The sequence below is a fragment of the Panthera pardus genome, unplaced genomic scaffold (assembly GCF_024362965.1).
Source record: "Panthera pardus isolate Hobbes unplaced genomic scaffold, ASM2436296v1 HiC_scaffold_2, whole genome shotgun sequence".
Taxonomy (NCBI): Eukaryota; Metazoa; Chordata; class Mammalia; order Carnivora; family Felidae; genus Panthera; species Panthera pardus.
Window position 1 is genome coordinate 4918004 of NW_026526765.1, and position 22019 is coordinate 4940022.

The 22019-nt window shown below is 52.3% G+C and overlaps 1 protein-coding gene across 1 annotated transcript in view; it reads right to left on the reverse strand.

The window, feature by feature from the left end:
• Positions 1 to 1008: 1008 nt before the first annotated feature.
• The window catches only part of NSUN2 (NOP2/Sun RNA methyltransferase 2), a 28447-nt gene continuing 7436 nt past the window's right edge, over positions 1009 to 22019 (reverse strand). The window contains exons 5-19 of the mRNA XM_053906867.1: positions 20140 to 20211; positions 19317 to 19401; positions 18038 to 18230; positions 15872 to 15946; positions 14674 to 14804; positions 12513 to 12586; positions 11802 to 11932; positions 11087 to 11183; positions 8226 to 8377; positions 7879 to 7971; positions 7007 to 7142; positions 6253 to 6333; positions 5853 to 5991; positions 4719 to 4758; positions 1009 to 1776 (exon numbers count right to left, since the gene is read on the reverse strand). Of these exons, the coding sequence (XP_053762842.1) occupies positions 1485 to 1776; positions 4719 to 4758; positions 5853 to 5991; positions 6253 to 6333; positions 7007 to 7142; positions 7879 to 7971; positions 8226 to 8377; positions 11087 to 11183; positions 11802 to 11932; positions 12513 to 12586; positions 14674 to 14804; positions 15872 to 15946; positions 18038 to 18230; positions 19317 to 19401; positions 20140 to 20211 (1791 nt within the window). The 3' untranslated portion in view covers positions 1009 to 1484. The remainder of the gene's footprint in view (positions 1777 to 4718; positions 4759 to 5852; positions 5992 to 6252; positions 6334 to 7006; positions 7143 to 7878; positions 7972 to 8225; positions 8378 to 11086; positions 11184 to 11801; positions 11933 to 12512; positions 12587 to 14673; positions 14805 to 15871; positions 15947 to 18037; positions 18231 to 19316; positions 19402 to 20139; positions 20212 to 22019) is intronic.

Consider the following 22019-nt stretch of genomic DNA (forward strand, 5'->3'; position numbering starts at 1 on the left):
AACCACGGGAAACCACGTGAAACCCACCAGGAGGCGGACAAGTCCACGAGGGCCTCGTCCCACGTCCCAGTGAGCGAGCGGAGCTCCTCTGCAGTATTCTTGCCGAACACAGGACACAGACCAAAGCCGAAGCAGTCCACAAGGTAACTGACCTGTGACCCCCGAAAATGTCACCATCACGGAGGACAGACAGCCGCTCCGCATCGGAAGGGACTCGAAAGGCGGGACAGCTGGACCGGGCCGACAGGCGGGACGGGGGCCCAGGACTGAGGGTCATCTGACGTCAACGTCAACGCGAACGTTTATGCTGCAACCACCTACCAGGTGCCGCAGGAGGACACGGGGTCATTTGCCACAAAGAAAAAAGGTCCTCGTCTTGGAGTTGTGATTCAAAGAGGTGGGTGGGGGAGGGGAATCAGCAGGGGCTCTGATAAACTAAGATGGTAACAACTGGGCCAGCGAGGGGGCAGGGACCTGACGGTTCTCCACACCGCACTCTCCTTTCTCACAACCATCACACTTCTGGAAAACCCTCGCCACCAGCCCCAGGACCTTGCCTGGCACGTGGCAGGAACTCAGGAAGCGACTGAGGGAAAGGGTCCCCTGCAGCGCCTGCCTGAAGTGTATCACCTGCAGGCTGGGAACCACGGTGCCCCAGGGGCCCAGGTGAGCCCCCAGCCAAGCCCACACCTCCTGTGACCCAACCGACTGGACCCTCTGGCACAAGGAGGGCGAAGCCCACAGGAACGCTTTGTGACACCTTCACGCTACAAGTCCTTTGACCAGCTAAGAATGCGTGAATTCTACCATTTCCATTTGCCCGAAAGGAAGTTTAGTCCTTCCGCCTCCTGAAGACTGAAACGGGTCATTCGCACATACACATCATCATCAACGATTTATTTAAACGTTCCAAGGATCCCAACCCCATTTAAAGACTAAAACCGCAACATCCCCCGTTCAATAAAAGCACACAAAACTCTCATAGTACCACAGCCCACGAGACAGCTCTTCCTCTGAGAAAAGTTTATTTGACTTTTATTACGAAGGCACACAAGTCATCTGAGGCTTCAGATATTAGCCCACCGCATGTGAACGTCACACTGTTAACGTGCAACTTCACAGCTATTAAGGTTTACAAAACGGTCTTCCAACGATTCAGGAGTTAGATTCTTTCTATAAATAATAATTAAAACAATAATTAAGCCCAATAGAGGCGTAACAAAAGGGACCTGAAAATTCCTTCAAGGGCAGTTTTGTTTCTCGATAGAAGTTTAAGACCTTAACGGTGAGAGTCTACGACTGCCTGAAACACGCACCATGGACCAGCTTTGCCAAAGAAACCGTAAACGGGCTAAAAAAGTATCGTGAAAGCAGCACTGAGGTCATTTACAGACTGTTCTATCATTTCCACCAGTTTTCAAAAGTATGCACTTTGTGGGTCAGAAGCTCCGGGTTTGGCTCTGGACACCCAGGTGGAGGCCTCCTCACCGGGGCAGGGCGCCCTCGGCCGGGTCGGGGCCCGGGGCCGCGTCCACGCTGGCGCTGGCGGCCGGCTCCACGTCGTGTTCGGCCCCGGCCTCCTCGGCCTCCGGCGGCCCCGAGCCACCCGCGCTCTCAGGCGCCAGGACGGCCCCTTCCTTCTTCTTCTCCGCCAGCACCTCCAGCCCCATCATCCTGAGATAATGAAGCCGTTCGTTCTTGGGCACAAAAGTCCGAATGGAGGCCTTTCCCCGCCATCCACATAACACGATGGGACACTGGAGGGTGTCCGGTTTCCTACGAACAAGATGGCTGTGCGTGAGCGTTAAGCGTCCTACCTTCATCTAGAGAGGGGAACACGCAGCCTCTCCAGAAACAACATGCCTAAACCCCGGGGGGGCATTTTAGTCTGTGATCCTACGGAAGGTTTTCTCAAAGGCCGATCAGCAACTTCCTCACGTCCTAAATATCCTCGACATCCTCGCGTTGGCCGGTTTTTCTTTCTACAAGCTCCCAGTGGAGTAAGCCCCAAGTCCAGAGTTCACACACACTTCCGATGCCAGAATCTCTAGATTCTTCCAGCTGCTCAAATGCGAACACGGGTCACACCTCACACCACCGACAACAGGCACGGCTGCCTGGGGCCTCCCCGCCCATCGTCGGAGACGAGGCTCCTTGCAGGTTGCAGAGCCGGGCCTGGAGCCCACAGCCCTTCCTCGCCACCCTCAGCGCTTCCCCTACCTCGGTCCAGGTGACCCCGAGTCTCCTTGGCCCCCCGACCCCGCAGAGCAGCGTGGGGCCCCCATGCACCGTGCTCACTTGTTTCCAGCCCGCTGGGTCACCGCCTCCTGCAGTCCGGGGATCCGCCTCAGACCCCTGCCCACCCGCTGGCCTTTCCTCGGCTGACCTGGCAGTGACTGTCCCGCCCCCGTGTCCCTGACGAGCACTACGCAATCATCACTGCCTTTCAAACGAGACTCTGGTCTGGTTTTGTGGCTCCTAAAGCCCCGCTCCATTAACCCCACGTCCCACCGCCGTGCGACGCCAGGCATCAGTGACGTGGGCAGAGAGAGAAACACACTCTAGGTTAAAAAAGCAAACAGGGAGGCTTCCGGGTGGCTCGATCAGTTGAGCATCCAACTTCGGCTCAGGTCACGATCTCACCGTCCGTGAGTTCGAGCCCCGCGTCGGGCTCTGGGCTGACAGCTCAGAGCATGGAGCCTGTTTCAGATTCTGTGTCTCCCTCTCTCTCTCCCCTTCCCCTGCTCGCTCACTCTCTCTCTCTCTCAAAAATAAATATTGGGGCGCCTGGGTGGCTTAGTCGATTAAGCGTCTGACTTCGGCTCAGGTCATGATCTGACGGGTCCGTGAGTTTGAGCCCCGCGTTGGGCTCTGCACTGACAGCTCAGAGCCTGGAGCCTGCTTAGGATTCTGTGTCTCCCTCCCTCTCTGCCCCTCCCCTGCTCGTGCTCTGTCTCTCAAAAATTAACATCGAAAAATAAATAAAAACAAACAAACAGAAAAAGGGGCTGAACCAACACGAGACACAAGCCACTACCAAGAGAGGGAAGGACACCCGTGTCCGTCTCTCCAGGGGGGTGGTGGGGGGCGGGGAAACGTGGACAGCACGTTGGTAAGAAGGATGAGAGGAATCGACCGGAATTCCCAAACTCCCACCTGCTTTTTCTGTACTTTCTCCCCAGTAATTCCCGCAGCTGTCTTTCCGCTCTTACAACAGGTCAGTACGGGAGAAGCACCTGGCGTCACTACTGCTAAAGACCACATCTGGGTCCTTGTCTGAGCGGTTCTGCGAAACCGCCCCCTGTTCCTGACACCGCTGGCCCGCCCTTTTTCCTTTCCGTGGACCTTCCGGGGGTCCGGGAGCGGGCGAGGCGTCCCCCACCTAAACCACCTCCTGGCCCGGCTGCGCCAGGAAAGCCCGTCTCCGTCGTGCACAGAAGACACCTGCCAAGTGAGGTCGACACGGGCGCTCCGCGGCTCGGCGTGTGCCTGGGTCTCCTCTGTCCTGCTTCGTGCCTCTCCCTTTTGTCCCCGTTTCACAGATGTGGACCTCGGATGCTGGCCCAAGAGCCCGCGAACCCTGGTTCCCGTCTACACCACCCCCCGGAGCTCTGGCACCGTGCTTGTGGCGGACGCGGCATCGACACGCTCGGGCCCCGAAGGTCCACACCTGGGACTCTGAGTCCCCTCGCTTCCCAAAGTGTGTGAGCGGCGGCCTGCCAGCGTCTCCAGCACCTTCCGACCCAGCAGGGGAGCTCTGCCCTCGCTTCCCCCTTCATCAGACAACACCTGCCCCGTCAAAAGCCAGAAGCCAACCCACGAGCTCCCACGCCTTCGCCCCCACAACCCACCTTGTCTGCACCAGCCCCAGACGCACCAACCCTTGGTCCCCAGCACCTGCCTCCCACCTCCCCTGCTGCCCGATGCTGCACATGCTTGGGCCACCATCTTCACAGCAGCCGGAGGCCGTGGAGACCATGCAGGGTGCTGGGGCCTGCCCCACCTCTGCAAGCTCCACCCAGGCTGCCTTCCGGCCCGTTCCATCCCCAGGACGGGTGCTTCTCCGCCTCGTCACCACCCAGAGTCAGGCCAAACACCACCTCCCCGAACACGGCCCGTGGCCCCACCTAAGCTCTCCTGCAAACCCCTCTCCAGCCCCGTGTTCTTCCTCCTCCTGGAAGAGGGGTTTTACTTGAGAAAGCGGCCCTGGGTGCAAATCCTCACTCCCCTCTACCTAGCGAGGCGCGCTGGCCACGCCCCCTGGGCTCCTCGCCCCGCTTCCAGCAAGTGCTGCCCACGGGACCTAGTGTCCACGGGCACCCGAGGGCCGCCAAGGAACAGCAGTCAGTGAGTGAGCTGTCTGTCTGCTTCAGCGAAACCCCACACCCTGCCTTCAAACAACGCTGCCTGACGCGTGACAAGAAACCCGCAGACTGGCCGACCCCTCGGTAGAGACAGGACTTCACGTCTCCTGACTGTTCAACCTGTATGCTCCTTCTGCGGGAGACAGAAATCAGAGCTAGATTTCCCAGGCACAGGGAGAAAGTTCTATACCTTTAATTCTCTAGGTAGAAGCTGAACGTTCTAGGAGAAGATGACGTACCGGAACACTTGTCCTCAAGTTCCCACAAGGCCATCTTCAGGAGCACATTCCCGACAGGCCCCACGGCCACCCACAGACCCCCCCACCCTCCGCTGACAGGAGCTCCCGCACTTACGTGGGGTCCGGCTCGTACTTCAGGACGATGCTCCCCTTGGCTGGAAAAGAGACAGACAAGTGTGGGCCAGGCTGCCGGTCAACGGACGCCGTCTGTGTGTCTGGCTCTGTGGACGGCCAGCAACACACAGCCTGCACTCCTGGCCTCGAGGACCTCCGTGCGGAGAAGGGGACTCTTTGTACCCGGACACACAGAGCCTTTGGCAAGCCCGGCACCGAGTGGGCGGTCCACGCAGCCTGGTGGAGGACGGGTGGGACCCTCAGGCATTTCCGGGAAGCCTCTCCGTCACTCTCAGCAGCAGGGGGATGGGGAAAACTACGGGTTAATCCTCAAAATTTGAGACGAAACACGTAACTGCTCCAACTTCCAGAAACAGCATGACACACGCGTGAAAACCGTCAACAACGAGACTGCCACCACCCCCCTGCAGGATGAAGACGAAGAAGAAAACAAGACGGTGCCCTCGTCCCTGCGATCGCGTCAACTTCAGGTGCGGCTCTCGCCCGAGACCACGGGACACCGCGTCCACCCAGCACGTTTTACGCCCTTCCGTTCCGAACAGAAAACACAGAACCCCAGAACCACAGTAACTTCGTGGGTGCAGTGTGTGTGCAAACTGAGCCAGAAACAGTGAACACGTAATAAACAACAAGAATGAAAAGAAAAGTTAGCACCCCTGGTGGGATTATTTTTATTCTTAGGTGAAAACATCACCACTATAACTTGAAGTGGAAAGTTTATGAAATACCCAAACAACATGACCAACAACCCTTTTTGGCGGGCTAGGAAAGCAGCCTGCTTCGAGCTGGCTGATTCAATGCCAAACGAACCTGACGGCCTGTGCTGGTGAGTGCCCTGTGCCTCCGCACAGGGCGGCCAAGCCCCAGCACCCACAGAGCGCCCTCCCTCCCCCCATGAAGGCCTGGGGAAGCAGGGCGATGTAACGGATGCCTCTGACCCTCGGGTGCTAAGACACCAATCCCATTTCCACAGAGCCCTCTGGAAAACGACAGTGAAAAGAAAGCCACACTGTATTAAACGTAAGACGGAAGAAGATCTAAGCAGCTTGAACACCGACATCCTCACTGTCTTTATAAGAGCAAATTATGCTTCTATGCAAGTTAAACTGCTTACCCAAGTCCTTGGCTTGGCTGTAGGTCTCACTGCTAAGTTTTCTAAAAAATGGGTTTTCCTGGGTTAACAGAATTTTAACATCTTCCATTGACACCGTGATAATTCTTGAATTAATAAATGGATACAACGTGTATATTCCCTGTGGGGAATAAAGAGACGCCACCATTATGAACAGTAACAATCACCCACCGTCCCCAGGGCCTTTCCACATGCCACGCCCAAGCCTCCCCTCACCACAGCCCCTGGAGAAGGTGTAAGCGAACGCGCCCAGGGGAGTCAAAGAAGCCGGCAGGGCTCTATTCGCCCGGACCCATCGGACTAGCTCAGCAACAGCTGTCTGCCACAGAGCACGGCAGCTCAGCTCACGGCTGCTGCTACCCAAGCCTCTTTCCCAAATTACCTCCTGCGCTAACCGAAAAGCACAGTCAAACTCTTCGCCACTGTTATTCCGACACCAGACTTTTATCCCAGTGTTTATAACCTGTCGGTCAAGACACAAGACGAAACACGTATGACCAAAAGCCAAAGAGTCGATTAAAATACTCCCTTCCAGCACAAGGCAGAGCCGCGAGGACGTGCTGACAGAGCACGGCAAAGCTGTGGAAGTCGTGGGGTCGGAGCAGGGGTTCTCCTAGCCTGACGCTCTCAAATGGTGTTGCTTTTAGGTGGCTTAGATCGACTAACAATCACAACAGACATTAAAACCAGGAAAAGCTCTGAAAACACAGGGACACGACACACACATTCCATGGGCCGTCAAGAGCAAGGAGGCCGTCGCCCTGGAAAACACTAGGGGACACCCAAGCGAGCAGAGTAGAAGGGGCGGAAATGAGGTCTCAGCATTGGTTCGGAAACAATTTAGATGTCGTGCACCTCCAGACCACACCTGGAGATCTGCCAGGGAGGAAGCAGTTGGGAAAAGAGCAGAGCAATGAAGGCAGGGCCTAGGGGCAGAGAAACGAAGGAGAACAGAAGGGCCCGTAACAGCAAGAGCGCCCAGGAGCAGCAGCCGGAGCTGTGGACGCCCTGTTCCGTCCCAAGGACACACCCACCGAGCGCAGCCCGCACCTGCTGGGCCAGGCTCAGGGCCCCTGTGCGAGCCACCCCGGAAGCGGACACAGCCGGGCCGTCCGGCAGTCCCACGCACGGCGTACCTTCACCCTCTCGCTGTTATTCAGCAGGACGTTCCTCAGCTCCTTGGAGACCATGTAGAGTTGCCTTTTCTTCCCTTCTGTGGTTCGAGTCAACAAATTCATCTTTGGGAACGAAGGATCCAATGCGTAAAATTTCCTACGCACAAGACAGAGCTGCTGACGAGTTCGGTTCAAGTGTGACAGACGGTCTCCAAGCAGGATGCTCTTCCCCGACAGAATTCGGTTTCAAGACTGTGGCTTACGGCACTCGCTCTGCTGTGCGGTCCCGTCTCCCAAGCTCGATCGAGTTCACCCAAAACCCCAGGCAAGTTTTACTTGCGGCACAACTAGACCAGGGACGTGGGCAGACAAGTGCGAGGCCTCTCCGTCACCTGCTGCTCCAGTGACCAGGACCTGAGAGAACACCTCTGCTACTTGAGAAACGCCCTAAGGGGCAGACCCAAGAGGAGGACCGATCACCCACATGCAGCACAAGTGCCCACCGTGGGAAATGTATACTGACGGGAAGATGAACGGCGGGAGCTGTTTACCCTCAACCTTTCCTCTCTGTTCCGCTTGGAGGTTTCCAATCAGGGTCCCCAACCTCCCACCCAGACCCACTCTTCTCCCCTTCCCACACGGGGGCCCAGGCAGGCAGCCCCCCCATCTGGAAGCCTAGCTGGGTCACGGACATTCGGGGCCCACAGTGCCCCCCACCCCCCGGCCCCGGGCACTTCTCGGTCGCTGGCCGCTTACACTCCCTAGGATTTCACCCGGCTCTAGCGTGCGGTTACGTGGAAGGAGATACTACACACGACTAAATAAAAGGCACGATGAAATGCGATCAGTTACACATTTATGATGAGAATTTAGAAGCCTGAATTAATTCTTACTGGATCGGTGGAAATAACGGGTCATCTTCAGGAATAAACACGAACGGGTCTTCTTTAAACCCAAACAACTTCATCTTCTTGGATGGAGGAGGGCTGAAGACAGAGGCAGGAGAAACACCACCCAGGTCGGAGGGGAGCATCGGACGCCAGCAGCCCACTCTCCACCCCCCGCCCAGCCCTCCTCCTCGGCCTGCGCAGCACGGGCCCCCCGCACACAGGCTCTGCAGGGACCCGCACCCCGTCAAGCACAGCGGAGCCCACACTGCACCACCTCCAGGAGGCCACGTGAGCCAAGGGGCCGGGAAGACACGAGGACGTCAGGGACCAGACGGATGCCCTCTTCTTACCCACACACTCCGTCTTTCTTACTTCCGTTGTTCTCTACGTTCTCAGCTCTTTCCGTGATCTCTGTGTCGTCAATTCCACCGACCGGTTTACTCTCCAGCTCGGCGGGGTCCGTGGGGCCCGACCGCACGGGCTCTCTGGGCTCGCCCTGCAGCTGCAACGGGCACAAGTGTGTTTACACTCCGAGGGCAAGCCACTCTGCACTGCCACAGGAAAACTAACACTCGGCACCCGAGGTGCATCCTGTTTTTCTACAGCATTTTATATGTGAAAGACAAGAGAATTTTTTGTAACAATCTGAAATCTATTTGCTATGATGAACAGAATTCACGGGCATGGTTTCTTTCGAAGTTCTGACTTGGGCTCAGGTCGTGATCTCATGGTTTGTGGGTTCAAACCCTGCATCAGGCTCTGTGCTGACACTGGGGAGCCTGGAGCCTGCTTCGTATTGTGTCTCCCTCTCTCTGTCCCTCCTCTGCTCGCACTCTCTCTTGCTGTCTCTCAAAAATAAACAAAAACATTAAAAAAAATAAAATAATTTAAAAAACATGCCCCCCAAATTCACGAAGCTCTAAAGCAGACGAGCTGGTGGGACTCATGCTGTGCAACACTGCCGCCCAGAAAAATGTTTAATTTAAAAGTAAAAAACAAGGGTGCCCGGATAGCTCAGTCGGTTAAGCATCTGACTTCAGCTCAGGTCATTATCTCACAGTTCGTGGGTTGAAGCCCCGCGTCAGGTTCTGTGCTGACAGCCCAGAGCCTGGAGCCTGCTTCGGATTCTGTGTCTCCCTCTCTCTCTGCCACTCCCCAACTCATGCTCTGTCTCTGTCAAAAATAAATAAACGTTAAAAAAAAAATAAAAAATAAAGAAAGTAAAAAAACAGCCACCCAAACCCTCTGCCCAGGCTGCCTATGCCCTGCCCACCCCTGTTGGGCTCCTGGAAACGCGGCCCTGCCCTTCACAGCCTGTCTCAAGTGCCCCTTCCCCACGGGCCACCTCTGCATACTGTCAACGCTCGAGTCGAGCCTCACTTGGCCAGCACACCTGCCCTGGCTGGGATTCCAGCCGTGTTTACGGGCCTCACTTCTACACCGGGGCGCCTGAGGACGAGGCACCGGCGTCCTCAGCACGGCCCCAGCAGCGCTGAGCTGTGCTCGTGTGCAGGGCAGGTGAACGAAACACAGCGACTCAATGAAAAGGAAGAAGGAACTGAAAAAACAACAGAAAAGGAAAACAGCAGTAACGCTAAACGAGCAAGTGATGCCACGCCGGAGCAGGCGGAATGGAGGCGAGTTCGACGCCCATCCACGTAGGCTGCGCCGGCACAAGAGTGTCCACGCGGCACGTGGCGAGGCCACGTACCGTGTCACACGACAGGCCCTGCACCTGCACAGCGCCGCGGCCGTGGGCCACGCGCACTTTCTCACCACTTCAGAGGTGACCAGGGCAGGGAAGAGGCATCTCAGAGTGTAAGTTCACACGGTTTTAAAAACCGCACAAAAGCATGTAAAATAACTCATTCATAGTTTGTTGTAGGATTACCACAGAATAAACCTTTACGCTGGGATAAATAAAATATTACTAAAATCAATTTCGCTTTGGTTTTTGCACGTCTCAAAGCGGCTGCAAGAATGTGGAAGTTACACGTGTAGCTGGCGCTCCAGGTCTGAGAGGGCAGTGCTCAGAGCTCCCGCCCCGGGACTCGGGGGGCCTGGAGTCCAGAAGACGAGCTCCACGAGCATTGCCCTCGAGCCTCTAACTCGGGCAGCACAGTGGTGCCCAGAGGTGCGGGCTCCCCGCTGTGCCGGGCTCTACGTGCACACAGTCATCTGGATCAGCCACGACCCAGGGACGGTCTCCTCTCTGCTTCTCCGAAGGCTAAGCATCATTTGTCCACGTCCGTAAGCTCTGATCTGAAGGAAATGCTGACCTTCAGACTGTGATTCCCGCTACATTCTGACACGACGCAGGCTGAGGTACGCACTAACAAAGAGAGGTCACGTCGATACAGAGAAGAGTGGACACACGCAGCAAGACTCGAAAGGCCGCCCTCTCACCGACCTCCCTGTTTCGGGGCCTCCTACAGCATCCAGGAGGCAGGGGACTCAGGAAGACAGGCCGGGCCTACTCGATCTCCTTTTCAGCCAGGCCTGGACAAAGTCTCGTGGCCACCGTTGAAGACAGGCCGCCTTGAGGCTGGCAGAGCTCTATCAACCTGCGACAGGCCGAATGGAAGCAACCTCTGGGGACACAGCACCGCAGTCAGCTCGGGGGGCTCGGATTCTCGGGGGACACTGCACCGCAGCCAGCTCGGGGGGCTCGGATTCTCGGGGGACACTGCACCGCAGCCAGCTCGGGGGGCTCGGATTCTCGGGGGACACTGCACCGCAGCCAGCTCGGGGGGCTCGGATTCTCGGGGGACACTGCACCGCAGCCAGCTCGGGGGGCTCGGATTCTCGGGGGACACTGCACCGCAGCCAGCTCGGGGGGCTCGGATTCTCGGGGGACACTGCACCGCAGCCAGCTCGGGGGGCTCGGATTCTCGGGGGACACTGCACCACAGCCAGCTCGGGGGGCTCGCACTCTGAGCCACAGAACAGTCATGGTGTCTTTTCGATCTGCATTTCAGATGCAGAAGGAGCGTATTTGCCCAACTCTGCCTCCTCCAGGGACCTATCCCTTTATGACGCTGCCGCTTTTTTGCAAAGTAAAAATTTAGATGAATCCCTGCGCCTGCCACACACACGCTCATGGACAGCTGCTCTCCACACCCAAAAACTATCCCAGTGGCCATGGTCAGCGTCTGCCTTGAACACACGAAAAGAGCTCGTGATATGCTGCGTCACTTCAGAGGACACTTACCTTTGGTGGACGCTTATTCCATGGCATTGAAGACTTTTTCACCAATACTGCCACAAAGAACCCGCCGGTATTCTGATGATGTGGTAATATTCTAAGACTAAAAAAAAAAAAAAAAACACAGCGAAAACTTTTTAACTGAAAATACATTCTCTTAGGGGCACCTGGGTGGCTCAGTCGGTTGAGCGTCCGACTTCGGCTCAGGTCACGATCTCACAGTTTGTGAGTTCGAGCCCCACATCTGGCTCTGTGCTGACAGCTCGGAGCCTGAAGCCTGCTGCAGATTCTTTGTCTCCCTCTCTCTCTGCTCCTCCCCCACTCACGCTCTGTCTCTCAAAGATGAATAAATGTTAAAAAAAAAAAAAAATTAAAAAAAGAAAATACATTCTTCTAGTACTAAGACAAAAGCTGCAAAGGTGATCTGTGACAGAGAAGTCACGTCTCCCTGCAAATATTCACACCCCCCTCACATGTGGAACGGCCAGCGTGTAACATGTAGAAAGTTCGTGCGGTTTGTAGAGCACAACCGTGTAAGTTCTTTCCGCTTCCGTTATTTATAAATGCTCAATGCCAGCAGCCAATAGGAAATGAGAACTTCTTTCTTGCTGGGAAGTTCACATGCCTGGGGTCAGCCACGGGCACAGCCCAGGCCTCGCAGGAATGCCGGGGGCCCGAAGTCCCCCCCCTCCCCAAGCCTCTGAGAGCCCCACAAACCCACCACCGCTCCAGATGCATCGCCTGTAACCTCTCCGGGTCCTTTGGTGGGAACATGGTGGGCCGGATCTGGGTGTGTCTGCCGTGAGGAACGGCCTCCCACTCTGAAAACCACTGTCCATCTTTTGTCATCACCTATGAACACGATGGCGGAATTCTGCATTACCAGCACTATCCAACAGTAAGAAATCACACGGTGCTGACGTAAATGCTGTCCACACGATAAATGGCGAGTCTCATTTCTCTCCGAGGCTGAGACTGTGTGTGCACGTAAAATTGCGATAATCTCGTGTTCCGTAAAACACGATGATCATTTTATAAAACAGCATTTTCCGTGTAGATTTTTTTTTTTTAACAAGCCTCAGAGTGTTTCTGGTTCAAAACTGAAAAGTGAATTGTTTCATATTGGAAATGAAGCTTGAACCCCAGCCAATGATAAAAATAAAGCACAGCTACACTTACAGGGATAAGAATAAATAGCTGATTTCTAACTGCAGAATAAAGACAGGGAAACTTTTCCACTGCCAGAGAAAAATTCTTGTATAATCGTGTACCATTTGTCATTATATCTAGTTTTGAAGTTAATTCTACATCAAAACTGACCGCGTAACTAAAAGCAGCGTTTATAGAAGTCACCCAAATACGGACGCTCTCAAAGCGCCTGCTTGCTCAGCGGTACGTGCTCCCACGACCAGGCTCCTCCCAGAAACATCACCTTCCACTGTGTGATTCCAGGCATCCATTTCAGTCCCGGCAGCTCGGAAGACACGTCAGCGAGCTCCAAGGCACCTGGGGACCAAAAATAAAACCTCTTCACCTTATACCCAAAGCAACCGGGTGCACGAGATCACACACCGTGTGATTTATTTCTACGAAATGCCCAGGGAGGGCAATTCCATACACACAGCACCTCAGTGGGTCGGGGGTGTGGGCCGCACAGGCAGTGACCACACGCGGGCAGCTCTCCGTGGCGGGGGGGTGAGGGGGGGGGGGCAGGGGACCGAAACGGCCGGGGACTGGACCGCGGGAGGACTATGCGCGTGAGGTCACTAGTCATACCCTTACAACGGGGGACGCTGAGGCGTGTGCGTCACAGCAAAACGGAGCTTCAGAAACGAGGCGGCGGCAGCGTCCCGCCCGTGTCCCAGGGGAGCCCACGGCAACCGTGCCCGCTCCACCCCTGGCTTCTAGACACACACACGCCAGTTGGAGGACACGGTCTTCGTGCCCTCGTGTCTAACACACACCCCAGAACCAGAAAGCAACATATAAAGGGAACTGTGAACATCTGTAAACGTTCTGTGTCAGGCCCAAGCCAGTTTCCTAAAAATGCCCAGCAGGGCATCGGTCCAGCTTTGAGGACATCGTGTCTACGGTAACATTACAAGAGGCTGTAAGACGGGGCCATTCCGGGGATCCTTTCAAATAAACCTCCATCCACAGATCGTGGATACAGATTGGACAGCCTCACAGAAGGGGAACGTCCAACAAAGCTCCACGGAAGCTGTGAAAACGTACACGATCGTAAAAACGAAGCAAAAGAATCCTCAAGGCCGAGGTGGAACGGTACGGAACCCCCCACAAAAGCACGGCCCTGACTTCTACTACGCTATCTGAATATTCTCACTTTGTTAAAAGCAAACACCGAATTCTAGTGCAGGTTTGAGGAAACTAAACCCAACACAAAAATTCCAATCGAGAGGACTCCGAAGGGGTGAACAACTAAGGGCAGACCCCACGGCACGGGTCAACCAGGCACTGAGAACAAGGTAACTGGAAGCCTAGACAGTTGGCTTTCAGTCAGGTTTCAAGCTACTTCATACACGTGCATGTGGTAAGTTTGGAAGTGTCTTATTCTGGATCGTAGTTAGTTTGAAACTCCTCGTTATTTCCTTTAAGGACAAGATGACGGGAAAAGCTAACATTTCAGTAAAAGCTTACACAAAGGAAGAAATATTTTACGACAAAACGTTGTGAAAACTGGTTTAAAAACATTTTATGCACCTGTCCAGTTTGCCCGTATCCAGCAGTGTGGTAAGACCTCACACCCGTTAGGACGGCTACCGTCACAAACACAGAAAATAACAAGGGCTGGTGAGGACGTGGAGAAGTCGGGATCTGTGCACCGTCGGCGGGAATGCCCTCCAAAACTGAGCAGTGAACCACCATCATCCAGCAATTCCAGAAGATACTCACCAAGAAAACTGAAAGCAGGGTCCTGAGCGTGTACAGCTGGGGTCACAGACGCACTGTTCCCAACAGCTAAACCGAGGAAGCAACTCGCGTCCATGGACAGATGAACGGGGTCAACAAAATGTGGTGTAGGCCTGACGTGGGAGATGTTCAGCCTTGAAGGCTGAAGGAAGGGAATTCTGTCACCTGCTACAGCGTGGATGAACCCTGAGGACAGTGTGCTGGGTGAGATACGCCAGTCACAGACACAGCATGATCCCACAGGGAGATCCCTAGCGATCCCTAGACAGACTCGAGACAGCAAACAGGAAAGTGGGGACTGGTTTCACGGGTCCATAATTCCAGTTTTGCAAGACCAAGAGCTCTAGAGACCGGCTACGCGACCACGTGTTCCTAATGCGACGGAAATGTAGGCTTTGAAACAGTTAAGGTGGTAAAACTTCAAGTTGCGAGTGTTTTACCACAACTACAATTCTTTCAAAAAAACCACCGTGGTAAGGACGGACATCATCTTTCAAACTCGAGAGGTAACGAAACATATGAACTGGACAATCCTCGAAATTCATTAACTACGACACATCCGCCACATAAGCGTGTTTTTAAGTCAGGGCACCTCACCGTAGGGTTTAGAGTGTAATTTAGCAAATGCCCAGGGTACGGTCCACGAGAATATAGACTCTTACCTTCACTTTTCTCCAGCAAAGACGCTATGACCGCCTCGTCTTCGATGGGGTTCAGCGAGCACGTGGAGTATACCATGCGACCGCCCTCCACCAGCTGCTCAGCACCGCGCGTGGCGATCCGCAGCTGTAAGCTAAGGGTGGACACCAGGTCACCCTGGGACCGAACGTGTCTGTGCGGCCCACAGAGCACAGGCACCTACCACACCACGTGTTCGTTACACGTTGTCATGACAGACTTACGACAAATTACGAAACCACCCCCAGGAAAAGAACTCTTTAAGGCTGCAAATGAAGTCACAGTAAACCCACAGGAGGTGGTTCGTGTTCACCAAATCAGCATGTGTCTGTATAAACAACACGTTTGCTACTGTTAGCCTTTCCCAACATGCCAACGAGCAAAGCACGAAGCTAATGACTGAAAGCAACGTATTACGGAGTTTCACTATGAAGAGGCCTCCGTACCTGTGCAGATATGCGACTTTTCTTTCTACGAACAACTCATGTCCCTTAGCACTTTCTAATCCTAATACCTACTTCAGAAAAGCGATAAAGTATTTAACAGAGAAAAACATCTCCCGCCGGCATTATTTACGGTGAATACTCATTAGGACACTGCACACCGCCCACAAGTCTACAATTACGAATGTGTGATTTTAATGTTAAAAGGAAAAAAAGACATAGTCCTGTAGACAATATAATCCAAACTGGTGTGGCTAACATCCCTACGCACAGAAAAACCACTGAAAGGCGTTAGACGTTACAGAAGTTATCTTTGACTTATGAGATGTTCTTTTTCCTTCTACTTTTAAGGATTTTCCAAATTTTCTTTAAAGACAGTCAATGAACATTTGAGATCAAAATGTTAAGCAAAATAATTCAACACAAAAGAACAGAAAGCAGAGAGAAGATGAGTGAGACACTAAGGTAAAAGGTTATTTTGTGGAAAACAGAGGTTTGAAATGTTACAGGAAATGGTCCCAAAAAGCATTTTAAACAAATGTGTACCTGAAATGCATATGGTCTTCAGTTTACTACTCCGAAAATGTTCCAAAAACAACCGCTTCTGATACGTAAGCAAAATCTCTCAAAGATGACCATTAATTGGCCCTTAGAGTCCGGTGAACTCAAGATCCGGGCACCGAGTTACGAAACTGGGCGATAACCCTTCCCGACCCTGCCTGTGCGACGCCGGACTCACCCGTGCAGCTGCAAGCTGTTCAAGGTCGTCCACTTTTTCCAAACATCAATGTTTTTTCTCATAGTGCCATCCCCACTGGAAAGGAAGATATTTAAGAACTTACAGCTCTGTTCAGGTAGACGATTAGAATTTATCAATTATGTCCTACTCCAGCTAAATTACAAAACAGGTTATTGTTATTATAAACACCAACAGAACAGCTAAATAATATACAGTTATTATATATATAACTGTACATATATGTATATGCATCTTTGTATATATATATGTACACGTATACATGTATGTATATGTATATCTATATAATAACAGCTAAATAATAAACAGTTATTATAAACACCAACAGAACAGCTCAACTCTCACAGACTACAATCAACTTTCTATTTCTGCTTTCGGGGCCACTCTAAATACATTAAACTTTTAAGTTATACTTGAATTTGCAATTAAGTTAGGAAACAACAGATATGAACAGAAAACCTCATTCAAAACTTAAAGAGGTAAACATACACTTCCGTGTGACAGAAATACTAGCAAAACTAATTTTGAGACCAGGACGTGGAACCGTGAATATACAGAAGACGTGTGGATCCTGTTACTTAACAATTCGGTGAATCAACGGTGGCATTTTAATCAGATTTACATGAATAACAACAAACTTACACTCACAGGGATTTTCCACAGTGGATTCAATTAAGCCAATGGAACTTCTTTATTAAGAGCTTTCTGCGTAGCAGTTAAATATTTTTGATTTTCTACTTTTATTTAATGGAAATTACTTCTATGTTAATTTTACAATACAGACCTGATGAATTAATCTTCCTGTCCACATCTAACTTTATCTACCCATTTTTTCCCAGGGTAATTCCTGGAGCTGCTGGCTTTCTGTGTAAAGTTGAATCTCCCTTGGACATCTAGGTATCTGTCTTGAGGGGAAGGGGCTGCGGGGAGAAAACATCCCGAGAGATCTAATGGCTTTCAAATGACATCCCTTGCCTGCACAGTGGTGGCTTCAAATTCTGCCGTAATGTTTAGAGATTTCTTCAACTTATGCCTCAGTGCTCAGGTTACCACATTCTCCTAAGATGACATGAGACAGGAATTCTAGGTTTCTTTTCTTTCTTTCTTTTTTTAATGTTTATTATTAACAGACAGGGAGTGAACAGGGGAGGGGCAGAGAGAGAGGGAGACACAGAATCCGAAGCAGGCTCCAGGCTCCGTGCTGTCAGCACAGAGCCCGACGCGGGGCTCGAACTCAGAGACCGCAAGATCATGACCTGAGCCGAAGGTGGACGCTTAACTGACTGAGCCACCCAGGTGCCCCAAGGAATTCTAGGTGTCTGATCACAAGAGCACAGGGATGGGAAAACACTGACCCAAAGGAAAATCAGACAACTGTGGCTCGTGACCCATGTTAAACTTCCCTTCACAGGGGCATCCTTTCCGGGATTTGAAAGCGCACTCACACTCAGTATGCGCAACCACAGCTTTCACAACGAGCTCTGCCACAGGCAGGCAGTCTGCCGCGGTTTCAAGGAGAGAGTCTGAGATCGGCCATTGTACTCAAAACACTGTGTTCTGGGCCGACGGAGTTTTCCGACAGACAAATCCACGTGTTCAGAGTCTTAAACACCTACATCACTGCCTCTGGGAACTTAAAAGATGGCTTCAGTGCACAAACACAACTGTACACACGCAAAACAGTAGGTTCCTCCAAGGTGCCAACTCCCGAACTGCAGCGTGCCGAAGGACGTCACACTTGCCACGAAAACCCAACCTGATTAGGGGTGGCTCCTCAACGAACTGCTTTACGTAGTCACCGCTCGTGCGAAGAGGAGTGACGGGGTCAAACAAATCGTTCCTGACATCCACCACGGCGAGAGTTACCGCTGTCACTCTCTCGGGGAGTTTAACTCTTGCGGAGACGGTACAACCGTCCCGCCTTGTACCTCTTTGTTTGGGACCCTATCTCTGCTGTGCTTGTCCATCACTAAAACCGTGAGGATACGGTTCAGGGCCACAGAGTCTCCGTGCTCCTCCCAGCTGCCCCGAGAACGGCACCTACAGTTGTGTGTGTGTGCGCACGCGCGTGCAAGTTAATGTAGGCCACACCTCATGGGATCTCCTTAGTGGATTTCCGGCTTTCTGGCCTCTTAATAACACAAATACCTGCAAGGGACATCACACAGAATGCGATCATAGAAGAGAATCTCTTTCTTCCCGTTCACATCTATTGTGAGCCGAGGTATGCTGGACGCGTCGTGGTTCACCACCATGATGCAGGGGCTGCTCAGCCTTTTGGCCTGGTGCACGAGCAGATAGCAACGCTTGTTGTCCACATCATTCGCAATGACAAACCCCTCTGAGAACATGAAATGATAGCGTCAGGCGAAACGTAGCACCCGCAGGATAATTTTCTACAGTACTCAACCTCCTGGTTGGCCGGTGAGGAGCAGCAATCCACCAAAACGTAACACCCACGCTTAAGATTTGCCAGAATTATCTGAGCAGTCCAAAACGGTGGCTCAGCGTAGCTTTTTCCAGTCACCTCGGATTCCCAAACCGCAAGATTTATTTTTCCGCTTATTCAACAACTATTCGTTTTGTACCAGTTATCATGCCAAAAGCATCTTTTCCATTATCTTCGCTAACAACTAAAATGGAGGCTGAGGGGAGAGACAAAGCTGTGGAAAACAAAAGAATCACCTGACAACTGTTCAAAATACTGCACCTGTATGCTGGGTCCCCACTGCAGACCCTGTGAATCGGAAGCCCTTTTAGCAAAGCGATTAGTCAGAGAAGAGAACGCCTAGGACAAAGCTAAACAAGCAGGCCCACGAGAACACAGAGGGAGCAGGGGGCTTGCACGAAAGGGGGAAGGCCGGGAGGGAGGGACGTAAAACGGCACGAGAGTAACAAAAGCATTCTTCAGCCGCGGGGAAGGAGCCCCAGCAACGTTACAACAGCCTGAGCACTCCGAGGGCTCAGAACAGCCACGAGTCCGGGCCTGACGCCCACGTGACACGCGAGGGCTAACACTGTCACCTATGCCACGGGGGGGCGGGAAGCTCGGGCAGCTGATAGCGGCTCCTAACTACGCCCTACGGCCTCTCGTGCGGCCGGGGAGTCATCACAAAACCCACCGAAACAAAAACCCAACGTGATAATGTTACCACCGGAAACTCAAACTGCAATCTACCTACTACTGAGTTAATGGAGAAACGCCACCTGCTTTCACAGAGGACACACAATTCTCAAGTGACGCCACCGTCCCACCCCCACATAGGAGCACGGTGGCTTGGGAACTGGTGCAAAATGTTTCAGAGACAGAAAGCCATCACCTTGTCACAGGAGGCTTCAGGACCCCACCCACAGGTGACGTCACCACTCTACCTCACCTACCCCGGCACAGGAGCACACTGACCCTCTGGGGCAGCCCAGCGCCTACCTGGGAAAGGGACGTTCATGTCGGCGTGTAACATCTCAATGAGCTGTGTGGTCTTTGATCCGGGCGCTGCACACATATCTAAGATCTATGAAAAAGCAAGAAATGGCTGACGTCTTTAAGATATCAAATACTCCACACTCATTTTAAAACCATCTTATGAGTCATTCTAGTATTTTAATTTCTAAGAGCTAAATATGTTTCTTTATCGAATGAATCTACAATGTGATATACTGAATCTCCGGGGATCACAGGCACAGAATAGCACTAGAAACCAGTGGGAGCAAAAAATTCAGGGGTGAACGGACAAGGCCACAAAGTGCAAGCAGCACTTCTGTTGACAGCCTGCTGAGGGACAGAACTACCCGGCCTCAAATCTCCGCCCGGCCCCTTCGGGCCCGGGACCCTGAGCTAATTGCTTCGGTTTTCCTTTGCCTCCTTCCCCTCATCTGGAAAAACAGGACAGTGACAGCATCTACCCTCACAGGGACGTGCAGATAACAAAATGAATTAATCCACAAGAAGAGCGCAGAGCAGCGCTTGGCCTGTAACAAGTTCTCAGTACGTGCGCATTACGATCTTCAAGCTGATGGACTCAGTCAAGGCCACTGAAGATAAACAGTGCAGTAAGTAAATGAGGGAGCAGATCTTAAAACAGGAGAAAAGTTATGGGTTGTAGATTTTAAATAAGACAAAAATGCAAAAACAGAACCTGAAACAAAATACACAGCATTCTCTATCAAAAGGAAACGGGAAAAAAGAATCTAAAGATTATATGAAGAAAAAAAAGCGTCAATAAACAAAGGCACTTTCTAACCCACAATACCTTATGGTGAGGGTGAGCATTAAGTAACAGCGGTGGAATCATGCTAACGGCTTCTTGACGACTGATATTTCCCTTAGAAAATTAAAAAAAAAAATCAGAATGTTTAAAAAGGCAGAAAAATTTCAATATTGGGCATTATTTCATACGCAACAGAAAAAGACCATTTATTCACCATACGTGAAACAAAACAGCTAATACTATCACACAGCACATGATGTAATTAGGACATATTTTCATACTAGTGGGTAAATGGTTGCTATTTCAAGGCCAAAGAAGGACGGTTTATGGCAAAACTTACCGTTAGGATATCAGAAAGGCAAGTGTAATACTCAATTTTATAAAGAATGAGGATTTAAGCTGACATGGTCCCAACACGCCATCAAGAATGGAAGCTGGGGGGAGCAACTCTCAAAGGTGGACAATGGCCCTAAGGCACCGGCAGCAACAGAGAGAGCGATCCCTGCGAGCACAGGACAGAGAGCCACCCAGCAGGGCCTTTCCTCTCAGCTAAACCTGCACCTTCCATTTTAGTCCTCATCTGGTTTTACGAACAGCCCATGTCTGCTTTCTACTCCTGAGAACTGCCCCTCAAAAACATGGACACACTGACCAGCACTCCCATCTCCCTGCCTCGAAGATACACAGGATGTACCATTCTCACGACGCCAACGGTCCTCTAGGTCTTTGCTGGTGGCTCAGGGGACCTGTGACGACCCCTCCACGTTCGGACAAACGTTCACGATGGAGTCCAGCACTCGCCTCAATCACCACTCTATTTTAACAGCCTTAAGACTGAATGCCTCGAAGATAACAGTACTTTAAGAAGCCGTGAAACTTCGGCTGCCGGTAGACTTCGGCTCCATTACAACCTGGGTCTTCTGTACCGGAACAGCCATCCAGGCGGCCTTCACTTACCCCACACTTAGCATCTGTCCGAACCTCAATACAGACTCACATCCGAACCCGATCTTTTGGCCAGCAAGGGGTCTCTGAAGACGATCTGACTCCCCATCGACTCTCAAGACACGCGGACTCCTGGCTCCAGGTTATACGTACGATACTGATAAGCCTGCCCTGTCCTCATCCAAGTTTTCGTTCAAAGCATCTGAGTAGTATGGGGACACACAGTCCCCGACCAGACAGCCTGGCAGTCAGTCACTTCTTCCATACACGTTTGGAAGGGGTTTGCGGGCAGCTTTGAATACCCCAGCAGAATCTCACCCTACGGACTCCCGGCCCAAAATCTATACTGGGTCTGTACACGCCACCACACTCGACACCCACCTCCCCACAAACCCTCTGCTCTGCTGACGTTCACACTGGAACTGTTCCGAGTTTCTCCTCACCTGACATTCCACCTAGGTCAAAAGTAGAGCCAGAAGGTCCCTGCTTGTACCCACGCAAGGAAAGGGCCAACAGTGTGGCAGCACCCGTTTTTTTCCCTTACGGGGGTGGGGGGAAAGCCTGGCCAACACAAGCCTGGGCAGCGGGTTACCTCCTCGGACAGAGTGCCAGGGTGGCAGTTAAGAGCTACAGGTGGAGCAGAGGTCAGGACTGGGCAAGGTGAAGAGCTTCTAGACTGATCACGGCTTCAAGGGGAGACACGTGGGAAGCACAGGGGTCCTGCCAGTGTTCCCGGAAGCTCAGAATGAACAAAACTGAACGTCATCTGGGGAAACACAGAGGGTTCCTTGGCTAGAGAAAGCAGACTAGAGGACAGGAAGGGGGAACCCTGGTTTCAAACAGGAGAGTAACGATTCCCAAAAACAAGATGGAAGCAGCTCGTCTTACAACAGCCAAACCCAGGGGTGTCTGTTTAATCACGTGGGGCAGGAGGGGCACAGCTACTTTGGGAGAGGAAGTCTGATGCTGAGGGTGAG